Raw genomic sequence first — 26,569 nt, 5'->3', positions numbered from 1 at the left:
TCGGAGTTGGGCCCAAATAGCAAACCTCTTCCATTTATTGCTATATATCTTTTTCGTAGAAGTCTTGTGGGCCGAAGACAAGATGTGCATGACTTCAGGGGGCAAAGGAATGGCTCCTAACTATGGTTGGAAGAGGAGTAGCCAGGCTGCCAACTTCAATGAATGGAGGGACTGATGGAGCTGTCCTGACTGATGCGTCAAAAGGTCCGGGACTTGGTCCAGGAACCAAGGACCCTCCAATGCATATCTGTGAAGAAAGGGGAACCAGACTTGTCGAGGCCAGTATGGGGCGATTAATATCATTTTGCTTCTCAAGCGAATCGCCTTCTGAATCACCTTGGGGAGAAGGTGAACCGGTGGAAAGGCATATAGCAGACCGGAGGGCCAAACGTGGACTAGAGCGTCCTTGGGGATCTCCCCCGGAACTGGGGTCAGAGTGAAGAAGTGTTGGCATTTCGCGTTGAGGGGACTTGCGAAGAGATCGCAACAAGGAACTCCCCATCTCGTGAAAATCTGCGTTACCACTCTGTTGTTCAAGGACCACTCGTGAGGGGAGAGAATAGTTCTGCTCAGTCTGTCGGCTATCACGTTGGATTTCCCCGGAATGTGCGTTGCCACTAGGAAACGCTTGGTAGCACTCGCCCAATCCCATACTTTCATGGCTTCTCTGCAAAGGGGGTAGGACCTTGCTTGTTTAAGTACCAGACTACCGACATGTTGTCGGATTGAATGGCAATTGTACCCTGGGGGAGGTGATCGTGCAGTGCTTGCAACGCTAAAAGCACCGCCCTCATCTCCAGGATACTGATATGGAGAAGACTCTCGTCGGAGTGCCACGTGCCTTGGACCGACCTGTCCAGATAATGTCCCCCCCACCCTGTCTGGGAGGCATCCGTAGTCAACGTGGCAGAGGGGAGTGGGGGAACGAAGGGTCGCCCTAGATTCAGGTTGGAGGATAGAAGCCACCAACGAAGATCCTGTTTGCAGTGTCTGTGATCAGTATGTGGTGACTGAGGGGAAGGTCTTGATAAGACCACTGGACTGATAGGAGCCACTGAAGTATCCTCATGTGCAACCTTGCCAAGGGGACCAGAAGAATGGTGGCTGCCATGGAGCCCAACAGCTGTAGGACCATTCTTGCTGGAGCACGACGTTTGAGGAGCAGAGCCTGAACCTGAAGCTGGAGCATCGCTATTCTTTCCGCACGGAGATAGACTCGCATCTGCCTTGAGTCTATTTCTGCACCAATAAACAGAATACGCTGAGATGGTAGCAATACAGATTTTGACCAATTGAAGGTGATTCCTAAGGAGTTGCCTAGTGTGATAGTGGCTGCTAGGTTTTCCAAGAGTAGATGCCTGGAGGTGGCAGTTAGGAGCCAGTCGTCTAGGTATGGAAACACCTGGAATCCTAGACTTCTCAGGTGAGCAGTCACCACCGCCAAACATTTGGTGAACACCCTGGGGGCTGTGGTGAGACCAAAGGGCAGTGCTCAGAACTGGAAATGACTGTCTCCTAGGCTGAAGTGTAAGTGTCTCCTCGACGCCTGATCTATCAGAATGTGATAGTAGGCGTCTTTGAGATCTATGGAGCACATCCAAACACCTTTCTCCAAATGCGGGAGAATGGATTGCAAAGTGACCATCCGGAATTTGGACTTTTTTACAAATCGGTTTAGTTTGCTGAGATCCAAAATGGGTCTCAAGACCCCGGTCTTTTTTGGCACCAAAAAGAATCTTGAGTAAGTCCCTGAGCCGGCCTGGTCTGCGGGGACAGGTTGGATGACCCCTTTTTGAAGCAGCTTTGATATTTCGTTGGCTGCATGATCCCGTTGACTGGGTGGCGGGTCCGGGATTCTTTGGACTGGTGGAGGGGGTTGAGCAAAGGGGATGGTGTAACCGCCGGCGATGATTCGAAGCACCCATTGGTCCTGAGTAATATTTTCCCAGGCCTTTAGGTGTTTGGCGACCCCCGACTGGCTCCGGAGCTGCACAGTCGGGTACTCCTTCAGGGATGCTGGAAGGAGGAGGAGCCATGAAAGGACTCGCGGTCTCCAGTGTTGCAGGGGCCTCCGCCGCCTCTGGGACGGCGTCTCCCTGAAAAATTTCCCCCTCCTCTGCCTCTAGAAGGGGAATCGCTCTGCTGCGACGAGTAAGGCTTTTGAGACTTACGGAACCACATTTTCCCTCCTCTTCGAGCCTTGGGATAAGGTCTGAAGGGAATGGAAAACCGGGCTCCTAAGGCAGTTAAAGTCTTACCCTCCTGTTCGCAGCGAGTCAATGTGTCCTTTACCTTGGGTCCAAACAGTGAGGACCCATCAAAGGGGGCGTCGGCAAAGGAAGACTTAAGGCCTCTGCAAAGTGACACAGGCGTAGCCAGGCTTGTCTCCGTAGAGCAACACCTGTTCCAGCCGCTCTACTCGTTCCTTCGGCCGCATAAGAAATGAGCCTCATGGACGAGTTAGATAATGAAGACAGGGTAGCCAACTGGGAGTTAACCGTCTGGGTCAACTGCTCAGGTAAAGTTACCAGAGAGGGTATCCGAAAGCTCCTTGATCAGATCCCTCTGTAGTCTGGAGAAATGTGTCAGGTAATTCAGAGACCTTAATGTAAAGGCCGCTGAAGAAAGGGTACGCTTGCCGTACCGATCCATGCTCCTAGACTCTTTATTAGGAGGATGGACGAACGTCGAATCCTCTGCCACATCTTGTTGGGTGGCACATGCCACCACCATAGCATCTACAGCCACGCCTTTCGATAGAAAGTCCTTGTCCGGGGGAGCCGAGAGGAACTTATTGGGGCGAGCTGGCACCGGTTCCACAGAATCCGGGTGTTCCCACTCCCTTCGAGAGATCAAATCCAGAAGCTCATCGAAGGGCGGAGACACCCAGGAGGCGGAGGGCTGAGCCCCGAAGGCCTTGAGGAAAACCGACTCCTCAGCAGAAGGGGGTTTGGACTGCCAGTCGCCTCGTTGCTTGAGGATCTCCAAGATGTCCACAAAGGAGACATCTTCTGAGGATGACTTTGGGGACCCCCCGCATCATCAAGGTCGGTATCCGAGGTGAGAGACTCATCAGGGGAGTCGACGTGTTTCCTCTTACACTGTTTCTTCCTGGGAGGTTCCTTCGAAAGCGTGTCGGAGGGACCTCCAGGAAGAAGGGAACCCCCAATGGGGGTAACCTCAGGCCCAGGGGCTCCACTGTCGTGAGACAGGGAGATTGCAAAGGCGCCAGTCTCCATGCCCAGGGAAGGTGGTGGTGAAATGGTCGAAGTGGCCACAGAGGATTTGGCCAAGGCACTCCTCATGGCATCGAAGGCTGGACCCCCAGAGTCCTGGGATGGTTCAGCCCTCGAGACCACAACGGCAGTCGGAACCCCTACCGCCGACGCACCGAGAGGGAGGCTCGGAACCGAAAGGATCGGGCCCGAAGCGTCCCCCCCGGGGCCGACAGAGGAGATCCGCGTACCGAACCCCGACCCGAAGGACGGGGTTGAAGTAAGAGTCGAAATCGACCCGATAACCTCCACCGGTTCCACCAACACCGACTCCAACGGCGCCGAGACTGTTGGAGGAGGAATCGATGTAGCAGGATGGAAGATCGGCTCCAAAGCCAACTGGGCTGGAGCCGAGATCAACTTTGCGAAGACTGGAGACTGAAAAAGCCTTTGAAGCACCCTGTCTAAGTCCGAATCGGACATCCTCGATGACCGAGAAGAGACCGACCGGGTCCGAGTCGACTTCTCCGCCGGCTCCGAAAGACTGGGGGACCGGCTCCGTAATGGTTCTAGAAGTATCGGCGCCGAGGGAGACTCCACTACAACTGCAATTTCCCTCAGAGCCGATGTGGACTTCGGCACCGAAGGGGAAGAGTCTGAGCGGGCAACCCCCATCGGTTCCGAAGGCAGTGGAGCCGATGAAGGTGACACACCTCTCGACGCCCGAGCTCTCGACTCCGAAACCAGAGGAGTCGAGGCTGGAGACATCGAGGCAGACCGTTCCGCCCTAAGCCTGCCGAGACTTTTTTGCTGCCGGATCCGACGGGCTGGTCGGAGCCGAAGGTTTTTTCTTCTTCCTCGAAGGTGAAGAAGAAGAGGAAGATAGGGCTTCCTCAAAGGAAGGGGTAATAAGCCCTTTTAAGATCAACTTATTTTTCCTCTCTTGGAGGACGCGAGAGGAAAAAGCGTGGCAAACGCTACAGGACTCCTGAAGATGCTTCGGGCCTAAACAATAAACACATAAGGAATGGTCATCTGTTATGGACATTTTATAATTACATTTAACACACTTTTTAAAACCGGATGGTCTATGCTCTTTAGACATGGTTATTAAAACAATAAACACCGACTACAAAAAACAAGTTAATACAGACAACCTAGACTCTAACTTAAACGCCTAGGGTAGGGCTAGGCCTCTCTAACTTAAACGGGACCGTTAACTAACAAACAAAACACAATTTACCACAAGAAAAATACCAAAACCAATCACACAACAACAATAGCTGTTAAAACAGCTTTTGGGTAAGTTTTTACCAAAATTCAGACAGAAAAAATTTCTGACTAAAGATACTTAGCTCAGCCAAGTCCGAGACCACGTCTATGCTGAAAAGCGGCAAACGAGATCTGGGGAAGTGGTAGTGGTGCATCCTGGGATATGAGGTAACTCAGCCAATAAGAGACTGCGTTCTATTGTATAGCGGCCGAGTCGGAGCCGAGGATCGGCTCCGAACCCATCTGTAGAGAATGTAGGCGAGATAGGATCACATTACATCTTGTAGTTCAGAAACCATCCTAGCCGAAATAATGGCCGTCATAAAGACTGTCTTCCAAGTAAGGAACTTTAGTGGGCAAGAGGAAGCTGATTCGAATGGAGAGAGAATTAAAGTAGTCAGTACTAAATTTAGATCCCAGGGAGGTGGTGGTTCTCTTATTGGAGGTCTTAATAGGAATGTACCCCTCAGAAAAGCTTTGCATAATCGGAGAGATTATTTTCAATCCCACATCTCCTACATGGTAGTTAGACATGGCAGCTAATTGTACTCGTATAGTAGCTGCACCTTGGTTGAAAATCTCTGCTAAAAAATCTAGAAATGTGATCACAGGGGCTGTGAAGGGATCTATGTGATACTTGGAAGGCCAACAAGAAAACCTTTTCCATGTGATAGCATACAGTTTTCTAGTTGCAGTCTTATGAGAAGAAACCAGAATGTGTCGCACTGCCAGGGATATATTCAGAAGCCTGGCTAACTTGGGAATTGGAGCAACCAAGCAGTCAGCTTGAGGGTTTGGATGGAGGGATGGAGCATTCCCGACTGATGGGTCAGAAGATCCGGCACCGGGTCCAGAATCCAAGGCTCCTTCTGGGGGTGGGGCCATAGGAAAGGGAACCAGATTTGATGAGGCCAGTACAAAGCGATGAGAATTAGTTTGCGACTCAACAGTTTGGCTTTATGTAGAACTTTGGGTATTAATGGAAACGGGAGAAAGGCATAAAGAAGTCCCGGGGCCAATTGTGAACAAGTGCATCCCTTGGTGACTCCCCCGAAGGGGGGATTAGGGCAAGGTATTTGCTGCATTTGGAGCTCACGGATGTGGCAAACAGGTCACAGCAAGGCTGGCCCCACTTTCGAAAAATTCAGTTCGCAACTTCCTGTTTCAGGGACCATTCGTGAGGCATAAGAATTGCCCGGCTTAGTATGTCCGCTATCATGTTGGATTTCCCCAGGATGTGCATTGCAGTTGGAAAACGTTGAGAAGAAATTGCCCACTGCCATACTCTGAGTCTCTTGACACAGAGGGTAGGATCTGGTTCTACCTTGTTTGTTGATGTACCACACCACAGACATATTGTCTGTCTATATCGCAATCATACCTGTACACAGAGAGCTCTGGAATGCCTGCAACACCAGAAGCACCACTCTCATCTCTAGTACATTGATGTGCAAGTGGTATTTGGACAGCCTGTCCTAGATAATGCCCCCCCACCCTATCTGGGAAGCATCCGTGGTCACTGTGGGTACTGGATGGGGGAGAAAAAAACGGTCTGCCTATCGTTACCTGCATGCAATGAAGCCACCATCGTAGGTCCTTCTTGCAGGTGTTTGTAATGAGGATCTTGTGTGACATGGGTAACTCCTGCGTGGACCACTGAGCAAAGAGTAGCCACTGTAATACCCTCACGTGTAGACACGCCAGTGGAACTAATTTTAATCGCAGCTGCCACTGAACCCAGAACCTTGAGAACAGACTTTGCCTGCACTTTCCTCCTCATGAGCAAGATTGATATCTGATGACGTAGCGTTTGTACCCTGTCGTGAGGCAGTTTTACTGCCATGTCTTTTGTGTTTAAGTCTGCCTCTATGAAGGTAATTTGCTGTAAAGGCAACAAGGCAAATTTTTTGAAATTTATGGTAATACCTAGATCTGAGCAGAAATGAATGGTGGTGCCCCTTGCCCTGGTCAGCAGATGCTCTGCGGTGGTGGTCAGGAGCCAGTCGTCTAAGTACAGAAACACCTGGAATCCTAGATGCCACAGGTGAGCCGTGACTACTGCCATGCATTTGGTGAACACTCTGGGAGTTGTAGTGAGACCAAAAGGCATAGCTCTGAACTGGTAATGACTGGCTCCCAGCCAGAAGTGTAAATATCTCCTGGATTGCCTGTCCATCTTTATATGATAGTACGCATCCTGAAGATTTATTGAGCACATCCAATTGTCTTGTCCCAGAAAAGGGAGTACAGACTGCAGTTTCACCATCTGTAACTTTGCTTTTTTTATGGACTTGTTCAGCTTGCTGACAGCCAAGATTGGTTTCCAGTCCCCTGTCTTCTTTGGAACTAAAAAGAACCTTGAGTAAGTCCCGGATCAGATTTGGTCTGCGGGGACGTCTTGGATGACTCTTTTTAATAGCAACCTTTGGATTTCTAGGGTTGCTTGATCACTTTGACCGGGTGGAATGTCTGGGATTGATCTTGATGGAGGGGGTGGAGAAGAGAAGGGTATGTTGTATCCCCTGGATATAACTGACCGTACCCAATTGTCTTGAGTGATGGTGAGCCAGGCTTTTGGGTAAAGTGATAATCTCTCCGCAACTGCCTCCAGAGGTGGACAGGCAGGCCCCCTTTCAGGAGCGCTGGAAGGGTCTGCCAGAGAATGCATCTCTGTCACCCTGGTTCTGCGGTCCCCCTCTGGTGCAAGCGTGGCGTCATCCATTAATATTTCCCCTCTACCCCTGGGGGGAAAATTCATCACGTGCGTCCGGCGAAGCTCTTTGGGATTTCTGAAACTACATTTTTCCACCCTTCTGACCTTTGGGATAAGGCCTGGTAAGGATGGAAAAACATACTCCCACGGCAGACAAGAGCCTTACCTTCTTGTTCGCACCTGGTAAAAGTCTTTGGCCCGAACAAGGATGAGCTGTCAAATGGGGAGTTTATAAAGAAGACTTAAAGGGTTCAGTAAACTCGTAAAGGCGCATCCAGGAATGCCTCCTCAGAGCTATTCCTGTGCTTGCTGCCCTACCCGCTCCATCGGCTGCATAGGAGATGAGGCGCATGGAGACATTTACTACAGAATTTAGAGTCGCAAGCTGAGAGTTTACATTGTCTGGCACCCCCGCAGCTGTAGCACCCGGGAGGGTATCCCCAATCTCTTTCAGGAGATCCCTCTGAAGTCAGGTAAAATGGGATATATAGTTCAGCAACCTAAGAGTAAAGGCCACTGAAGAAAACATACGCTTCCCATATCAGTCCATCGCTCAAGACTCCTGATTTGACAGATGAAGTTTCAGCTAATTCCTTCTTGGTGGCCACTGCCACCACCACAGCATCTACTGGGACACCTTTGGTTAAGAATTGCTTGTCGTCCAGGGCAGTAACAAACTTGTTGGGCCACCTCAGAACAGGTTCCATGGACTCTGGAGAGCCCCATGCCTTTCAAGTGACTATGCCAAGGAGTTCGTCGAAAGGCGGAGAGTCGAGATCCAAATGCCTCCAGGTATACAGACTCATCTGCAGAAGGGGAGAGGGTCTTTCAGCCACCTCTCTGCTTCAGGATCTCTAAGATGTCTGAAAAGGAGACAGACTCAGAGGGTGACCGTGGGGACTCTTCTGAATCCTCTAAGTCCGTACCTGACGTGACAGACTCAAGGGAGTCTAAATGTTTCCTCTTCCAAGTCCTCTTCCAAGGGACCTCCTTAGAGGGATATTCTGGGGAAGTTTCAGAAGATAGTGGATTACCCATTGGGGCATCCTGGGGCATTGGCTCTCTACGCTTGGGCTGGAGGAATGTTACAGACACTCCTGGAGGATTGAAAGGAAGACAGTGGAGGACTTATGGCTACCACTTACTGATTGCAAGAGGGATGACTGGGGTACTGAGTAGACTGGTTCCAGAGTCAGGGACCGGCTCCTTTTTTGGCTCAGAGTTGGCTCCAATAAAGCTGGTGGAGCCACTGGAGTTGTTGTCTTCTCGGGCCCGACAGCCTTCGGGTCCAAAGTTGCATGTTTTCCAGGCTTCTTGGTCGGCTCAGAAGCCAGAGGCGAAGAAGATTTCCTTGAAGACTTCTCTGATGAGGATTTAGAGGGGCTGATTCCCTTCAATAGTCACATCAAACTCCCTTAAGTAAACCTCTTGGAATAAGCTTATTTTTACATTCCTGCAGGACCCTGAAACTGAAACCATGGCAGATAGAGCAGGAGTCCTGCAGATGGACCAGACCTAAGCAATATACACAGCTAGTGTGGCCGTCGGTAAGCGACATCTTCTGTGTGCATGAGACACACTTTTTAAAGCCATACTGTTTGGATTCCTTACCAGAATCTTAAGAAATATTGCACTAGTCAACAAAGAAAAAAAACAGATAAATATATCTCAACAGTACCTCTACCAAAAAAATACACAAAAAGGCACAAGAACAAACATGATTATTACAAACAGCAAAAGGTTTTTTTAAACTGGGGGAAAAGAACCAAGAAAACCGTTAGAGGAGAGGTCTCTAATTTAAATGACGATTTTCTCTAGCCAGAGGAGACGTCTCTAACTGAAACGATGAAACCTCAGGAACACGTAGTAGAAAAGGGGAGGAAGCCTTCTAACTAAGATGGGGCTAAAACAAAGGGGACAAAAAACGAACCCTCTAAGTTAAACGGGTTCATTCAGGGCAAAGTTAAAACTAGGTGGTATAGGAATAAACGAGGCCTACAAACAATGACGGCCCACATAACAAATGCTACAACCAGCAGAAAACACAAAAAAGGGAACATTAAACTACCAAAAAACTGCTCTACACTAACTAGAGAAGTTAAAAGCTATTACACTAAGAAGATAGCAGAAAAATATATCCAAAAAGGTAAATAATACAAAGACTTAGTCTTAGCCAGCGAAAAGCAATCCTGAACCAACAAAGCAGCAAATGAGATCTAGGGAACTGTAACCAGGCATCATGGGATAGGGTATAGCCTCGAGCCAGTGAAAGCTCTCGAGCTTTAGTATTAGGCAGAGTCGGAACCGATGCTTGGTTCCGAATCCCAACCATCAAGAATGAAGGCAAGATAGGACAACATAACACATTTTAGGCTTGAACGACAAATCTTGTTTTCGCACATCTATTTTTTTGAACCGTTGGTAATGGGTGATCTCATGTGATATAAACTTCATCATTCTCTATAATGCTTTCTGGTTCATGTTTCCAATGCTTCTCAGCTACTTCTGTATTGTAGTGTTTGCTCAATCACTACTGCAGCAGTTTTACCACATTACTGTGTCTTTACGTACACAGGCACTCTAACACCAGTGTATCACACGCAGCAACAAGTTATGTAACCATTTCTGGTTCTGTTTTAAAAAAACAGCATTTGTCCATTTCTCCAATGTTTTTAATAGACTTTGTAAACCAAAGAGTACAAATATGTCACCTTTGTCCTCTCCTCATGTTTTAAAACTGTTACTATCTTTAGAGCTGTTAGGGTCCGTTTGTATGTGTATATGCAGTCTCATGACTGCAGATCTATACAATGTAGTCAATTTCAAGGATGCCCATACCTCCTTCAGAACAAGGAATATATAAATCTTGGTATACAATGACTTTTATATAACATGTGGAAATCATAAAGCATTGTTTTCTTGTCCAACTGATCAAATAATTTTTGGGGCCAATCAACCCAAAGCTGTAAGAACAGGAAGAGCAAACTGGTTTACAGCTTGGACTTTACTCCTAGGTGTCAAGGCTATTTTCAAAAATACCACCTTGGGTCTCCTCTGAAAAGAGACTACTAGTCTAGCGAGATTAACCTGGTCAACAAAGAATAAATAAATAAAAAACAAATACATTTTTAGCCTTCTGAAGTACTCCTTACTGAGTTTTATTCTCACTGGGGTTGGCTTAATTGTTATGGTCTTTCCCTCACAGATACACAGTACAGGTTTTGATTCTGGTCACTGGCTAGGCTTGTAATGGTCTGCAGACTGACAGCCTAGTGCTTAAAAATAAAGGAGTGTGGTTGGCATAAATGTTAAGAGCTTTACAGGGATTGATTCTTACCTCTGGTTACTGGCTTGGTAACAGTCTGCAGACAGACAGTTTAGTATGAACCTGTTTATTCATGTCTTTTTTTTTTTTTTTTTTTTTAAATGTTGCTTCACGTCCAAACATCATTCTTAAATTATCTGAAAAAGTTTTAACCATTTGTACAATTTTAAGTGAACCACAAAAAGCATATGAGAATTCTTTGAACAAAGTTGGTTTCCAACAGCCAAACTGTAGTCATAGCTTGATCTGTTAATTAAATGGCTTAATGGGTTAAGAGCAATACAAAACACCAGTGGCAAACAAAAAAATCACCTGGGAATATCCCCCATTGAAGTTTTATCCCTGGGACAATAATTTGCCCTTTGTCATGGCTCAGATGCGAAGTGCTCTGCTAATGTTTTATGATCACTGTAATGTTTCTGATCAATGTAGGGTATATCTTCTACATCTGTCCGCATTTCTTTATCCATGAATGTGGGATGCTGTCAAATGCTTTTTAGTAATATACCCATGCCACAGTTAGAGATTCATTCCCTTTTTACAACACACTGCTATGGCTTTAGTTAGCAAAAGTACAGTTTTGTACCTACCATAAATGTAGATGTTCGAGGATTCCATTGCTGCAGTCCTAACTATAGGGTATAGTCCGCGTCCCGTCGGCCCGAATACCAGAGTATAAGGCTGACGTCGGTCAGGGCGCATTAGACTGACGTCAGTACGTCAGGGTACTAATGCGCATGACCGACGTCATATCCTCAGTCTTTTCTTGCCCCAGATGTCAGAAGACCCTAAAAAGACAAGGCCCAAAATACCTGCACCAAAAACATGTACAATATATACAGGAATATATACAAAAATATAAGCATGTAAACTCACCTACACAACCACCCCTAAACACAGAGGGGAAGGAGGGAGGGTAAATTGGACTGCAGCAATGGAATCCTCGAACATCTACATTTATGGTAGGTACAAAACTGTACTATGTTCTTCGTTTTCCATTGCTGCAGTCCTAACTATTGGGTAGAATCCCAAAGCAGAGGTAAGGGAGGCTGGCAAATCATAAAGAAGTAGGAGCTGACAACATGCCTTGTAAAACAGCTGTGGCAAAACCAGCCCTAGACTTAGAGTAGACAGGAAGGTGATAATGCTTAGAGAAAGTATGCACTGAACTCCAAGTAGCTGCTTCCAAAATATCCTTAGTTGCCACTGCCCTTAGAAATGCTGTTGAAGTGGCAGTAGCCCTAGTGGAATGAGGCCTAATCCCAGCTGGAATCTCCTTGCCATGATGGGAATAACAAAATGCAATGCAAAAGCCAATCCACCTAGAAATAGTTTGTTTTGACACAGGCTTGCCCTGTGAACTCAAAGCAAAAGAAACAAACAACTGCTGAGACTGCCTAAAATCCTTAGTCCTGCTTAAATAATAACGCAATTGCCTGTGTACATCTAAAGTGTGCAAAATCTTTTCCCCTTTATTTTGGGGGTCTGCATAAAAAGTAGGCAAATGAATAGTTTGGTTTAAAGCCACACTAGAAACCACCTTAGGCATAAAGGAAGGATTAGTACGTAATGATACCCTATCCTTATGGAAAATCAAAAATGGCTCTACTGCCATAAGGGCCTGCAACTCAGACACCCTTCTTGCAGAAGTAATAGCCAACAGAAAAGCAGTCTTCCATGACAAGTATTTCAATTCAGCAGTAGCCGCAGGCTCAAAAGGTTGTAGAGTAAGTTTTTCCAACACAAAATTGAGATCCCAAGCAGGAGTAGGAGCTCTACGTGGGGTCTTATATTCTTTGCCCCTCTAAGAAACTGCTTGAACAAAGGATGCGAAAACAATGGTGGGTCACAATCATAGTGAGCTGAAATTGCTGCAGCATGAATCTTAATGGAAGAGAAGGACAAACCTTTGTCCAATAACTCAGTAAGGTATTGAAGAGCCACACTTAAATTAGGCTCAAACCTGCAAATTCTTCGCTGTACTCCAAAATAAAAATCTCTTCCATTTTTCTGTACACTTTCCTTGTACTAGGTCTTCTAGCTTCCATAATCACATTTAAAACTTGTTGAGGAAGTTGAGACCTGCTGTGTGTCAACACAGAAGATGCCAGGCTGTTAGATGAAGAGAGTGAAGCTTGACATTGAGCAGATGACCATCCTTCTGAGATAACAGATGAGGAATCAGAGGTAAAGGCCATGGAGGCTTCCTTACCAGACTCCGTAGTAGTGGGTACCAGTGTTGCCGAGGCCAATCTGGAGCTATCAAAATCATCCTTGGCCTGTCTTGTCTGACCTTTAATAGTACCTTTGGAAGAAGAGGCAGAGGAGGAAAGGCATACACATGAAGGTTTTTCCAACTGAAAGACAGAGCATCCACTTTCCAAGCTGTGTGATGAAACCCCTTTGTGCAATACTGTGGCAGCTGGTGGTTTAGTGGAGAAGCGAACAGATCTATGTCTGGAGTTCCCCATGACACTGTCAATTCTTGAAATACATGTAGATCCAGTTTCCACTCGTGGGGATCCATGATTTGTCTGCTTAACACATCTGCTAAGGAGTTCTGTGCTCCCGGCAGAAACCTTGCCTGAAGAGTTAGTTGCAAGCTTAGCGCAGTCTCCCATAAAATCATTGCTTGCCTGCATAGAGGATAAGAATGTGTTCCCCCTTGCTTGTTGATGTACCACATGACAGTTGTGTTGTCTGTTAGAATCAACACCTGCCCTGGAAGAAGTAACTCCTTGAAAGCCATTAATGCAAACTGGACTGCTAACATCTCCTTCATGTTGATATGTAGATGCTGTAGTCTGGCAGGCCACTTGTCTTGTATCCACTTTCCATTTAGATGAGCTCCCAAGCAATGTCCGAGGCATCTGTCGTTAAAATCTGACTCGCCTCTGGCCGGTCACAGAGAGTCCCTTGTTTAGGTGACATTCCTGAGCCCACCACAAAAATTCTTTTTGAAGGCAAGGTATTATTTGAATGACAGTGTCCAAATCCTGGCAGTGCTGTGTCCATACATTTTGAGATACCATTGTAGCTTCCTCATATGCAGTTTGGCATTGGGAAGCACCAGAATACAAGATGCCATGAACCCTAATGCTTGAAGGACTGTCCTTGCAGTCAGCACGGACTGATGAGATAGTTGATGGAAGTAAAGTGATAGACTCTTTTGTTTGTCCGGGGTTAAAAAGGCCATCTGGGCTGCTGTATTCAGTCTCACACCCAGAAAGCACATGTCTTGAGAGGGTACTAGACTGGACTTTATTTCGTTCACAGAATACCCTAGGCATCTTAGCACTGCTATGACATGTTCCAGATGCTGCAGAAGGTCTTCCTTTTCTTGAGCTAGAATCAGGCAGTCGTCCAAGTAAGGATAGATTTGAATTCCTTGAAGCCTGAAGTAAGCTATCACTGGAGCCAGAACCTTTGTGAATACTCTGGGCGCAGTAGATAAGCCAAAGGGCAATGCAGAGAACTGATAATGAGAATTTCCAGCTCGAAACCGCAGATACTTCCTGCAACTTAGCCTTATAGGCACATGAAGGTAAGCTTCCTTGAGATCTAAAGTTACCATCCAGTGATCTTTGCCCAGCAGAGGTAAAAGCTGTTGTAACGTCAACATCTTGAACTTGGGAATGTCCAGAAAAGTGTTGAGGAGAGATAAATCCAAAATTGGTCTCCACGTGTTCCCCTTCTTTGGTACTAGGAACAGGCGAGAATAAAATCCTAGGCCCCTTTCTGATACAGGGACTGGCTGAATGGCCCCTATCTGGAGTAACTGAGAAACTTGCTTGTGAGCCTCTTTTCTTTGTGGAGGAGGAACGTCTGGCATGCCTTTGAAAAAGTGCATTGTGTGGAAATAAAATCTGTAACCGTGGTGAATGATATCCAACACCCATTTGTCTTGAGTAATTAAATCCCAATTTTCTTTGAAAAGAGACAGTCTTCCTCCCAAAGGAGCTGCCAGACGGGAATCTACTGGCAGCTGAAAAGACAGGTCATTGGGTCTGTTTACGAAAGGACTGACCCCTGCCCTCACCAGAAGTCTGAGCAGGTGAACTCCCTGTTCTAGGCCTAAAAGAACCTTGAGCCCTGCCCCTACCACGTCTAGACCTACCCCTAGACTGGGAATCATAAGCAGGATATGTCCACCCCTTAGCAGGCCAATTTCTACTAAACTTGGAGGCTGCACCTGCAAAAATCTTTAACAGTTTGCATAGACTTAGCTTTGTCCTCCATTTTCTTTAAAACTGCTTCCACAGGCGATCCAAACAACACATCAGACTGTAAAGGAGCATCCAAAATCCTTGTCTTAACATGCTCAGCTAAATTCTGATCCTTCAACCAGGCATGCCTGCGAAGAACAGAACTAGTAGCAGCCACCCTCGAGGAGGCCTGTACAGCATCAAAACCACATTGCAAAGAATGCTTACCCACTTGTTCAGACACATGAACCAAATCCAGCAACTCTTTACACTCAATACCTTCCGCCAAAGCATCCACTTTAGATTTCAATTGTGAAAGAAGATAATTCTGATATTTTAGCATGTGAAACTGACAATTCAATGCTCTCATGGCTAGAGTGGAAGATGTATACACTTTCTTTCCCCACCTATCCAAAGCCCTTGCCTCTTTATCAGTGGGAACAGGATTTTTAACCACAGAAGCTTTAACACCTTTAGGCCCTTGAGAAATAGTTTCTGGGTCCGCCCTAGGACTCTTAAACAAATACTTATGAGCTTCGGGCACCCTATAATACCTATCAGGCTTAACAGGAGCAGGAGGCAAAGAGTCAGGGTTCAGGGAAGCCTCTGCAAAACATCTTCCACCACATTCAACACAGGAGGAATAGCTAAGGGCCTATGCTGGGGTAAAACAAGAATTCCCTAAGCCTTTTCCTGGAATCAGAATAATCCTGGCCTTCCCATTTAAAGTGCTCCCTCATGGAATGCAGAGTCTCTGAAAATGAGAAATCCTCAGGAGGAGAAGCTGTAGGAGTGGAATCATCCACATCAGAATCAGAATAAGTAGGATACTCCTGCAAGTCTTCCAGAAGACTCTGAAGCCTCTGAACACTGTTCAAAACTATCAAACTCCGGTTCTACCCTAGGCCTCTTATCAGGCGGGGGCATAGAACCTCTAATCATAGTAATCAAATCTTCTGCCATTTTAAGCATATGTTTCTTAGGTACAGAACCCGAAATGCTAGGAGAAGCCCCACTGAAGCTGAACTAGGCCTACCTCTCAAAGAAGTTTTGGCAACAGAAGGAGAGGCTCTAACTACCTTGGGAAGAGAGGGAAGAACAGTTACCTGAGAAGCCCCTCAGCCTGGCCTACCTCCTGAGAAGGCACATCCTGTAACAGTAAAGTTTCTGCCTGAGACTCCATGGAAACTCCTGGCAAAATCTCTGGCTCCACTGAGCCTTCTAAAGTACCGGCGTCCGGGACTGCCGGTTCATCAACCCTAGGCTTCACTGTTTTGTCCTTGCGCTTCTTGGGCCGAAGCGGCCGGAGCATCCGGCGGCATTTTATAATTGCAACGCTTCCCAAACACTAACCTGGCACAGTCTAACCTCCTCTTAATAGTGCGTTTGTTAAACCTAGCACAAGAGCGGCAACCAACAACGGCGTGCTCAGGCCCTAAACAAGGTATACACAAGGTATGGTAATCCCTATGAGGTATCTGTTTCCCACAAGAAATACAGTTATTCACTTTTTCTGACATCCGGTAAAATACTGAGGCAAGAAAAAACCAAAATGTTCCCCAACGGGGTACTTAGCCAACTCTGTTTCGGTCTGAAACTCCGGTTTCGGAAATATTTCAGAACGCCAACCTGCACTCGCAAAACTGCTTCTGCATCGGACCATGCGGCAAAAAAGACTGAGGATATGACGTCGGTCATGCGCATTAGTACCCTGACGTACTGACGTCAGTCTAATGCGCCCTGACCGACGTCAGCCTTATACTCTGGTATTCGGGCCGACGGGACGCGGACTATACCCTATAGTTAGGACTGCAGCAATGGAAAACGAAGAACATATACTGTTATGTTCCACTAACCATAACTGCAAATGTTTGAGCTGATCAATGTTGCAGTACTCATCAATGGGGCTTCCTGCCATGCAGAATTCCAACACAGACCTGATTTCCAGATTCTTAGCATCATCCCTAGCCAATAAACACTCTGACCAATATCCAGATGTCAGGGTATAAGAAAGGCTAAATCTTTGTGAGAAGACGTTAATACCTTTAAACTAGAAATTGGGTACTGCATTTGGACCTTCCTTTTTCCAGTTAGGGGCTTTTCTTAAGTTTGTCTCAGTTTCTTTAGCTCTTGCTTCATCCCATTTCACATCCCCCACATTAGAAGTCCTTACCATTTCTTTTAGTTCTTCCCCCTGTTCAGCAACTTCATGCTCATTGAGGTCTTCATAAACACTTCTCCAAAATGTAACTACTACTACTTTTATGATGTTTCTGTTTCATAGGTGGGTACTAGGCTAATAGTCCTGGAGCCTTTACAAGCCTAGCCCATAGGATTACCCTGGCATCGTGCCACCACACTTCAGTTCCTAGTGCCTCTGTCGAGTAGAGCCACTGGAGTGATCCCCGGCATGAATTTTCTATTTCCCATCCACTCATCAAGATTTCTCTTTTAGAGGGACAGTGAGGTGCTCTGCTTGACATGTATGGAAAGTCTATTCCACAGCATGGGCAGTCTCTCGGTTATGAACCTGTCCCTCCAGCATGTTCTGTTGATTGTGGTGGTGCAGAGCGATTGGGATTTCTATACATGTAGCATTTCTAACAGAGCTGGGTCAGACATAGCTTTGCAAGTCAAGCAGAGATCGTCTCTAAGTAGGCGATATGAGACAGAGAATAGTTGCAGTTTTTTGAGTCTATCCATATAGGACAAGTGTTTAAGGCCTAGGATCCTCTTTGTGAGGTACTTTTGTGGCCTCTCCAGTTGTTGCAGGTGTCTAGTGAGGTACATGCCAAAAGCATTGTACTCGATGATTGGTCTAATGTGGGAAGAGTAGAGGGAAACAATGACCTCTTTCTTCCTGGATGCAAAACCCTTTGTAATGAGATGCGCCACATAGAAGGACTTTCCGACCACATGGCAATGTGGTAGTCAAAAGAGAGGTTGCTGTCAACCTGTGTTCCCAGATCTCTTACAATGCCTTCTGTGTTCAGTGAACTACCATCAATGTGGTAATTCATGGGAACTGGGTTTTTCCCAAAGGGGATGAAGACACATTTTTTGGCATTGAGCTTAATGCCATGGTTCTGACGCCAGTCAGGTCTCATTGAGGCCTTTCTGCAGGATGTCAACATCCCCTGGGGAGTTAATAGCTCCCAACTTGCAATCATCTGCGAACTTTGTCAGCCAGAGTCCCTTTGTGTTAGCCTGGACTTCAGAGATGTAGATACCGAACAGGAGAGGACCCATGACCAATCCCTGTGGGACTCCACTCGTGACTGGTCGGCAGTCTGACTTGGAGCCAGCTACTTTCACAGTGTGGGTTCTATCTGTGAGCCAGTTTGTAACCCACCTAGTGATATAGGGGTTAATGCCTAGCTTAGTAAGTTTTTCTAGGATTCCTGAGTGGGGAATGGTATTAAAGGCCTTGGCCAGATCAAGGTAGGCTGTATGAACCACCTTACCTTCATCCACAGCTCTGGTGACTGACTCAAAGAAGTCGACCAAGTTGAGCAGGCATGATCTACCCTTCATAAAACCAAACTGTGTAGGATCCAGAGTTTGGATATTCCCTATATCCTTGTTTATTAGGTCCATGATGATGCATTCTATAGCTTTGCATATCGGGCTTATCAGGCTAATGGGGCAATGGTTCCCAGGGTCTGTAGTCGCTCCTCCTTTGTGGAGAGGGATGACTGTAGCAGTGTGCCATTCAGTAGGGACAAAGCCTGAGGTGAGTCTGTGATTGAACAGGCCACATAGGTGAGGTGCCAGTTCACTCTGTAGTTCATGTAGAACACACTCAGGGATATTGTCATGTCCCATAAAAGCTGTATTCTTGGCCTTGGACAGTGCTGTTTTAACCTGTGCAGCAGTAATACCGGGTGCCTGGCAATCTACTGGTATTGTGATTGGTCCTTTGGGGGGGGGGGGTGAAGTTAGCAATGAATCTGTCCACCAGTATATTTGCAATATCTGTTGGCTTGGCACAGGAGGTACCATTGTGCAGTAGCTCAGAGCAAATCTGGGTATTGCCATGGAAATTCTTTACATAACTACAGAAGGCCTTGTGGTTGTCATTATTACCTGCTGCAATTCTGTTTTCATAGCTAGCTTTAGAGGATTTGATGAGGGAGCGCAACCTTTTGTTGAGGCTGATAAGGGAGTTTTTCCAGTCTTGGGAATTCACCTTATTCAGCATCAGTTTCCTCCTTATGTTGTAGAGTTTGTTTATGGCAGGGGACCACCAGACTGGCTTCCTTTTTTTTGAGGAGAGCGTCTTAGTTCTATTGGGTATGGCGAGATCCATGCATTTGTGTACGTGTTCTTACAGTGTATTGGTGTATGATTTGGCAATCATGCAACTATTCTTCATTTGCATGGGTGCCGTGAAGTTAGCCACCTTTGTTTTTAGGAGCCCAAAGTTAGCTTTGGAGAAGTTTTTTTATGGTGGTTACCTTTGTTGGGGGGAGGTAAGAGGGTTGTGGATTTCCAAGATGATTAGCTTGTGATCATATCTAACCAGGGAGGAGTTGACTATTGGTGTAGAGCAACGGTCGCCCATGTTAGTAATGACCAGGTCAAGGATGTTGCTACCTCTAGTGGGGGTAAGAACAAGCTGGTCCAGGGCATTGGAATTAATGAATTCCAGAAAGCATGGGCAAGTGTATTGGCACATGAAGAGTTTTCCCAGTTAATGGAGGGGTAGTTGAAGTCGGCCAGTATTAGAGTGTTAGGTTGGACCCTAATATTCAGGTCTATATTACATAGACGAAAAATCAAAATCTCAAACGCATGGACGAGTGAAAACGAGGTGATCAAAATCGCTATTGTGGGGGGGCTGTACCCCCCAAAAAATATATTCCAAGTTGGAGATCGCACTACAGTAAGGAAAGGGCAAATTTTCCGATCTTCATTGTACCGTGATCTCACAATATCGATTTCAATTACCTGCGTTTTCGCTCATTCGAGATTTTGATTTTTCGCCATTCTGATAGAAACCCTTATATTCTCCAGGGTGCTTAGGAATGTGGAGTGTGAATCTTGGGACATGGTTCGGGACCTATAGCAGGCTACGACCTGAATCGCTGTCCTACCCAATGTTAGTTGCACCTTAAGTATCTCAGATGCGTTATATTGGGCTACCAGTCTGGAGGTGTGTGCATCCTTTATGAATATGGGAACACCACCGCCTTTGGAGCTTTGGTCCAAGTTCTGGGGCCGAAAGGTGTGGAATGAGTTGTAGCCTGGTAGTGCAGGGGTGTTTTCTGCTGCCTTGAACCAGGTTTCTGTTACAGCACAAATGTCGATGTTCTCCATTTTAAGGAGTACTTCGAGTGAGTGCATTTTGAGATTTAGACTTCTAGCACTGAACAGTATGACCCTCAAATTGCATTTGTTTGCAGCTGTTATGGTGGTAATTTGGTCTTTGGAACACCACCTAAAAAAGGCACTATAAGGGTGGCAAGAACCTTGGCCAGTATCCGGAAGCCCGGGGTGACAGATGCAGGCAATTTCTGGCAAAGCATCGAGGTCCGTCAATCATGTCATCCTAGGTAGACAGATAGGTCTGTCAATCATGTCATCCCAGGCAGACAGATACTGGATGCCCTTATAATGACACCAGAAACTTAGCCAATTGCTGAAATCAATCATTTTCTGCTTGTACTGTGGTATAATTCTGGGTGATGGTAGGATGCTGCTCAGGGCTGGGGTCATACCCGCCTGGGCTACATAATCCGAGAGCTCCTCCACGTCTCTTTTCATGTAGTCCAGGGAGGTATGTCTCAGGTCATTTACACCCACATGTACAATGACAGTCATATTTGTACCTGTTGTTGAGGGACCTGAGTGCGTGTGTTATGTGGCGGATCCTGGCGCCTGACAGGCAGCGGAGTACTACTTTCTCCTTATTCAGCTTAGTGAGTGGTACAACAGTGTGCCTCACTATCAAGTCACCTATGACTAGTGTGTTGGGCATGCTGTTTTGCCTCGGGGGCTTTGGCTGAGTGGCACACTGTTTAGGAGAGTTGTGTGTCTCATGATTAGTGTTGTGGTGATCGAGTGCGTTTCTGCCTTGGATGTCTCTGATGTTTGGTTAGATTTTTATTGAGAGCCTCCACGAAGGTGGGTGTGTGGTTTGTGTTTTTATGTGAAGGCAATGCTGGTGTGTGCTCTGGAGGGCTATATGTTCCATGTGGGGTGGTGCAAGTGTTGACCTTATCCTCTTGACCAGCTATTCCAGTCTTGGCTGGAGAGTGCGTGGCTTCCAATTTGGATATATAAGTGCATCTCTCACAAGTCTGAGTGTTGTGGCGTAAGAGGAGAGGGTTGTCAGTGTACATGAGGGAGTTGCTACATTGCCTCAGGATGCCCAAGTTCACCAGGTTAGTAGGAGAAAGCACAGGGAACTGACCTTTAGACATACCTGGAGGGTTGGGCATTAATAAGTACTGGAGCTGTTTCCTTGTAGAAAGTTTAGTGCTGGTAGCACTTTTACATACTACAATAACTGCTACAAGAAGTTTGGTAAAGTGCTAAACTAACAAGCTAGTAAAAGTTTCTCAAATCTTTAGAAAACATGTATGGGACATTAATAAATTGCTTATTTTCTAATTTTCCTTTATAGTTATCTGCACATTTAAGCTTTCCTGCTTGTGCTGATATTTTTAGTTTACCACTGCAAATAGTGCAAAATAAATCCTGGTCAGTTTTGATACTGTATATGTTGCTTTACCATGTCTTATCTTTCTAAATATTTTTGACAATCTGTTCCCTTTTCTAAATTCTTCTAACATTGACACTTCTTATATCACATGAATTTCTCATAATAGTTTTAATTACTGTGTTCATCTCTTTTACCAGTGTTCTAACATTCTGGGTCTATTTCTTACATTTATCTTAAGTCTAACCGTTTATATTAAGTCAAGGAGGTCTTTCCTTAGATAATTTTCTTCAGGGCTGAGATCATCGTCTTTGCTCTGTTTCTTGCACGTATTCTAGTGAAAGTTCCAGAACATCTTCCTCAGACATCTCTCTTAAGATGCATCCTGCTTCATCTGCTGTTCATCCATATGGTGATCCACTGGCCCATGACACTGCAACATTACCTATGTCAGACTTACCACAGTTTCCTGATCTTTTTCTTGCTGTGCAACTTCAAATGGGCTTCTGTACGAGTATCCTACAGAAGGGTCCACAGCATCACCATGTGGCAAATCTTCTTCAGGTGCCACCCTCTCTGCCTGATGCTCCTTAATCTGGAGACCCATTGCTCCATCATATTGTGAAACTACCTGTGCTGGACTCTCCACACTAAATCCTTCACTTTGCAGATAGTCGGTGACTTTAATTTCTGTTTATTTAATGTCTACCTCACTAACTGTCTTGTTTACATTCTTCCCTTTGTGATTATTTTTTGCATTGTGAAATTAATCTATATCTGAGTGCCTTTGCCTGTATCTCTCTTCAAATATCTTTGGAGTTGCGGTTTTTGCAGTGATTAATTTTGCTTTCTCCTCTGCATGTATATGGCACCAGCTCCCTATTAAGTAAGCAAATGCTTAATATAGCGAACGCTGTTTAATTGACAACTAAATGTCAAAACGGCAAAATCCTGAATTCACGGAACAGCGATTTTCTTCCCAGGGGAAAAAAATCACTGGGCTGTTTTCAAGACTTTGCCATTTCCTCCACTGTGGTGTGATCTCAGAGTTGGTATATATAAGTAGGGGCAATGTGTGTGTGTGTGGGGGGGGGGGGGGGGGGCAAAGCCCCCCCATTTTATTTTTATTTATTTATTTTTTTGCGAACCAGAGATTTTTTTCCCTGGGGAAAAAAATCGTTGTTCCATTTGTTAGAAATTTTGTTTTCATTTTTTTTTGGGCCGATTATACAGTGTTTGCTATTTTTAGCATTCGCTGTTATAATATAGAACCTACTGGCACCATATCAGATCTCTTTCTTTCTCATGTCCATGTTTCTTTATATCTTTCAAAAAGCTCCAGTTGTTCTTTACACTTTCTCTGTCACTTTTCCAGATGGCCCAGTATTTTCTTTCTCTAACATTTTTATTGATCTGTTCAAATAAGGAACATACAGTTTTGTCTGCAGCTTTTCATTTGCATGTACTTTCCTTTCCTCTAATTTCTAATATTCTTGCTAAATATCCTCTGTCTAAAAATTCTTTTTTGCACAATAGTAACAATACACATTTTCTTCCCTATCCTCAACAGTCCACTTTGTCATCTCTATTCCTCTTTTTTGGCATGTCATTTTTGTGGACTACCTTTTCCTATTACCATTCACCCTGAACCTGGCATAACTCTGCAGAAGGAATGTTTCCATGCACTGAGGATTCTACACTGCCTTTTTTCCAGTCCTGGCACCACTGTGTAGAGCAGAAGTGGGCACTCACTTACCCTGGGACCTACGCACAACTTTTTGTTTTTTTTTAACCTTTCTCCATGATGCATACCATTTTTATTCTTTTTTACTTTCTTAACCTACCTTTCTCCATGACACATCAAATATAGTCTATATATCACCATCAACAAACAGTGAGTTTCAAAAGAGGAATGATGAGTTATGGAGAAAATGTAACACATTGAGGTCTTTTAAACAAATGAAATATTTTATTATACACATATAAACATGCATATTGCAAACACACATGCTACACCACGATAATAATGGAAACTATCATTGTTTACTTTTCCTAATATATACGCACTCATAATGCAACTTAAAATGTGATGATTTAATGAATAATCAACAAAAAAGATATGCGAAGGAGTAATAAAATTAATTTTGAAGAAAGGACTAAGAAGCTAACAAAAAATGGAGGCCAACTATGTTAATACTGACAATACTGTGTTTATGAACATTTTATAGAAAAGGTAAAAACTGTAACCTTCATGATAGCTACATTTAGTGAGTGTCTATAGACACCTAAAGGCCTACAATGCACAATTCCTGGATGTCACCTTGGAGGCTCTTGTTTTACATCCCCTCTACCTTAGCATTTATTTGTATTCCTGAACGGAGTCAATATACTTGAGCACAAAGAACTGGCAGTTCAGCCACCCTACCCATGAGAGCTGTGAAGTGCATTTCTTCTTGCCAAATATCATTTGGCAAGGGATCTGTGTACTCTAGAAACACTACAGCTGGATCTGACACTGGATTCATATACAGGCATCTGTGGGACTCAAGCACCACAGAGAAGTGGTCAGACTTTATGGGATAGGGGAGTAGGGAATAATGGCTGCAATGATATGGCTGCAAACACATTGTCCAAGCCTTTGTGGATTAGAGATATAAGCCACTGGTCTAGGAGCAGAGAGATTCAACTTTTTATAGTTAGCTTGAGCCTGAGAGTATTCCCTAGACTCCCAATTAAAGGATTCCTTCATTCCATGAAAGGTCTTCTCTAAGACCTCAGGGACCAAAGCTGAGTATAAGTTGTATTCTGAGTCAGAATCCAAATATGGCTGGGGGGGGGTGCTCTACATAGACAAGTTCCTCTTCATTGTCTGACTCCAAAGAATCTGAATCCATCAGAGGAACTGTGTCCATTTTTCTTTTCTCAGGGGAAGTTCCTGGCATGGGATCCTTTTACAGGGTAGGCTGCCAAGATTTCAAGAAATCCATGAAGTCTTGAGACAGCTTAGTCAAGTCCTGTGGAGTGACATGAGCTGATGAGGCAAGGGACCTGGGCAGCGTTGGCTAGGACACACCTACCTGTCTTTTTGGTAAGGGTATCTTGAGCCTGGGAATGGATGACAAGGCCACAGTTCATGAGCAGGTGACCTCAAATTTGATTTGGCTTCCTGGTATTTTTTCACTAATTACTACCAAGGGAATATTGCCCTCATCCTCAGTCAGCAGAATCCTGGCACTGGAAGCCATGGTCTGCTTAGCAGCTTTAGGCCCATCAGATGTCAGGCTGGTGTTGGAAAAGGTGGACTGGGTCACAGTCATGGTTGCCTCAGGAAATGACAACATTCGTGCAGGGGACTGCAAAAGTGCCTTATCTGAGCAAGCACTCTCCAGACAAGGTGGTGAGTCAGTCACAAAGATGCCTTCACCCTCTTGCACATCCTTCTCCTTTGGACATTTATCTTTTCATTTCTCAGGATGATAGTCTGGGAACTGGCAGACACTACAGCTTGTGAAGTCCTAGTCCTACCAGATTCTGACTGTCAAGAGAGATTTGGCCCTGTGTTTAGTGGTTAGATCTAGCACAAAATGGACTTTTTGACACATCATGCTTAGACCCTATAAAAAAATAAATAAATAAGCAATACAACTGGTAGTCATTGTGGGGGCTTTGTTTCCTACAAAGCTGGCAATTATTCACTTTAACATCAAGAACATATCAAGATAAAGAAGGTTCCCTGAGAGGGTATTACCTGAATCCTCTGGTAATTCATGCTGACTGATGATGCTCACATATACACAGTCTTGCACATCAGACTAACACAGTAAAAATTAATTGAAGATGGAGCCAGTCAATAAACATTTATACCATCTAGGTCCTGACATCACACAGCAAGGATGTCTGCTGGTAGGTGGATGGTAAAAGACTCTGGTATTCACGATGACTACATGCTTCAAAGTGGCAGGAATCCCAAAGTCTTGGTACTGCAACACTGACTATAATAACCATTGAAGATTACCATCTTACTCTGAAGGAGATTCTGCAGTCAGTACCAAATCTCTATTCAGATTTAATAAACAGTAACCTGACATGTATGAAATACAACAGTAGTCACAGTCATGTAGTAGTCTGAGTCAACACCCATTTCAAAATGAAAACAGAAAACTAAATAGCAATTGGATTCTGTTCAACTGTGCTAACAATTAATTCAGTTGTATGAAATGGTATATAGACAAGACAATTTTTCAGGAACAGCAAAGCACTTCAGTCTTACCTGCTGGAACAAGAAGAATTGTCTCTTATTGGTAGAAAAAACTTAGACGAAGACATCTTCTTATACTGTGTATGCTCATATGGATAGAGCAAAATTAAAGGAAGTGTGAAATCAAAGGTTATCCTTAAACCATCCACCATTTCCTTACACAATTCAACACTGAAAAAAATAAATAAATAAGAGTAAGACCCGTGTTTCAAATACAGGAAGGGGCAGTACCATCAGCTTTCATTTAATACCTAGTCAGTCATCTACTTTTTAAAAGACACACGAGGAGAAAGTAGAGTTGTGCAAAATCTTACCATAACAGTAAATGTCCTTGTCTTCACTGTTACACTATAAGGGATCTTCCTGCCAAGAGTAGCCTCAACATCCGTCCAGTATACCAAAGCCTTTGGAATTTATAGGGCATAAAGGTGACATACATAGCTCAGAAATGAAAAGCCCCAAGAGGAAGATAATATCCCTAGGGACTAGGAGGAATATGTGCATCCAGAAGCAGAAAAAAAAAGAACTCTGGCCAGGAAGGCAAAAGAAGAAGGGCAGAGCAGACAGGAAGGAGGAAAGGAGCAAATACTGCAACAGTGAAGATAAAGACATTTACTGTTACGGTAAGATTTTATATAATTGCATTATGTCATTTCATATCACTGTAGCAGTATTCTTTACACAAGGGAGAATGAAAAAAAAGAGGTAACTTGAAAGGATGAAGGCACAGAAGAGCCATCTAGAAGCCCAAGCATGATAGCACTGGCAAAGCCAGTTCTTGCTCTGAAACATCCAACCTGTAATGTTTAGTGAAGGTATGGGCAGAAGTCCAAATAGCAACCTCAAAGGATGGAACCGGTGTCCATGAAAGGAACAAAAAGAAATGGCCTTAGAGATCCAGGAGGATATGGTTTGTT

The 26,569-nt window shown here is 45.0% G+C and overlaps 1 protein-coding gene across 7 annotated transcripts in view; it reads right to left on the bottom strand.

Annotated features, from left to right (window-relative positions):
• The window catches only part of MSL3 (MSL complex subunit 3), a 1,154,348-nt gene that overhangs the window by 638,329 nt on the left and 489,450 nt on the right, over positions 1-26,569 (bottom strand). For 6 of the 7 annotated variants that reach the window (XM_044072547.1, XM_044072546.1, XM_044072551.1 and 3 more), the window contains one exon: positions 25,665-25,823. The exons of the other annotated variant lie outside the window; for it this stretch is intronic. In XM_044072547.1, coding sequence (XP_043928482.1) covers positions 25,665-25,823 — 159 coding nt within the window. The remainder of the gene's footprint in view (positions 1-25,664; positions 25,824-26,569) is intronic. 7 annotated transcript variants of the gene reach the window in all.

This window comes from Protopterus annectens, chromosome 5.part0 (genome assembly GCF_019279795.1).
Source record: "Protopterus annectens isolate FY-2018-M chromosome 5.part0, PAN1.0, whole genome shotgun sequence".
In the NCBI taxonomy this organism is placed as follows: Eukaryota; Metazoa; Chordata; order Ceratodontiformes; family Protopteridae; genus Protopterus; species Protopterus annectens.
The sequence above is the reverse complement of the archived record's forward strand: the minus strand, read 5'-3'. Positions and strand labels throughout refer to the sequence as shown.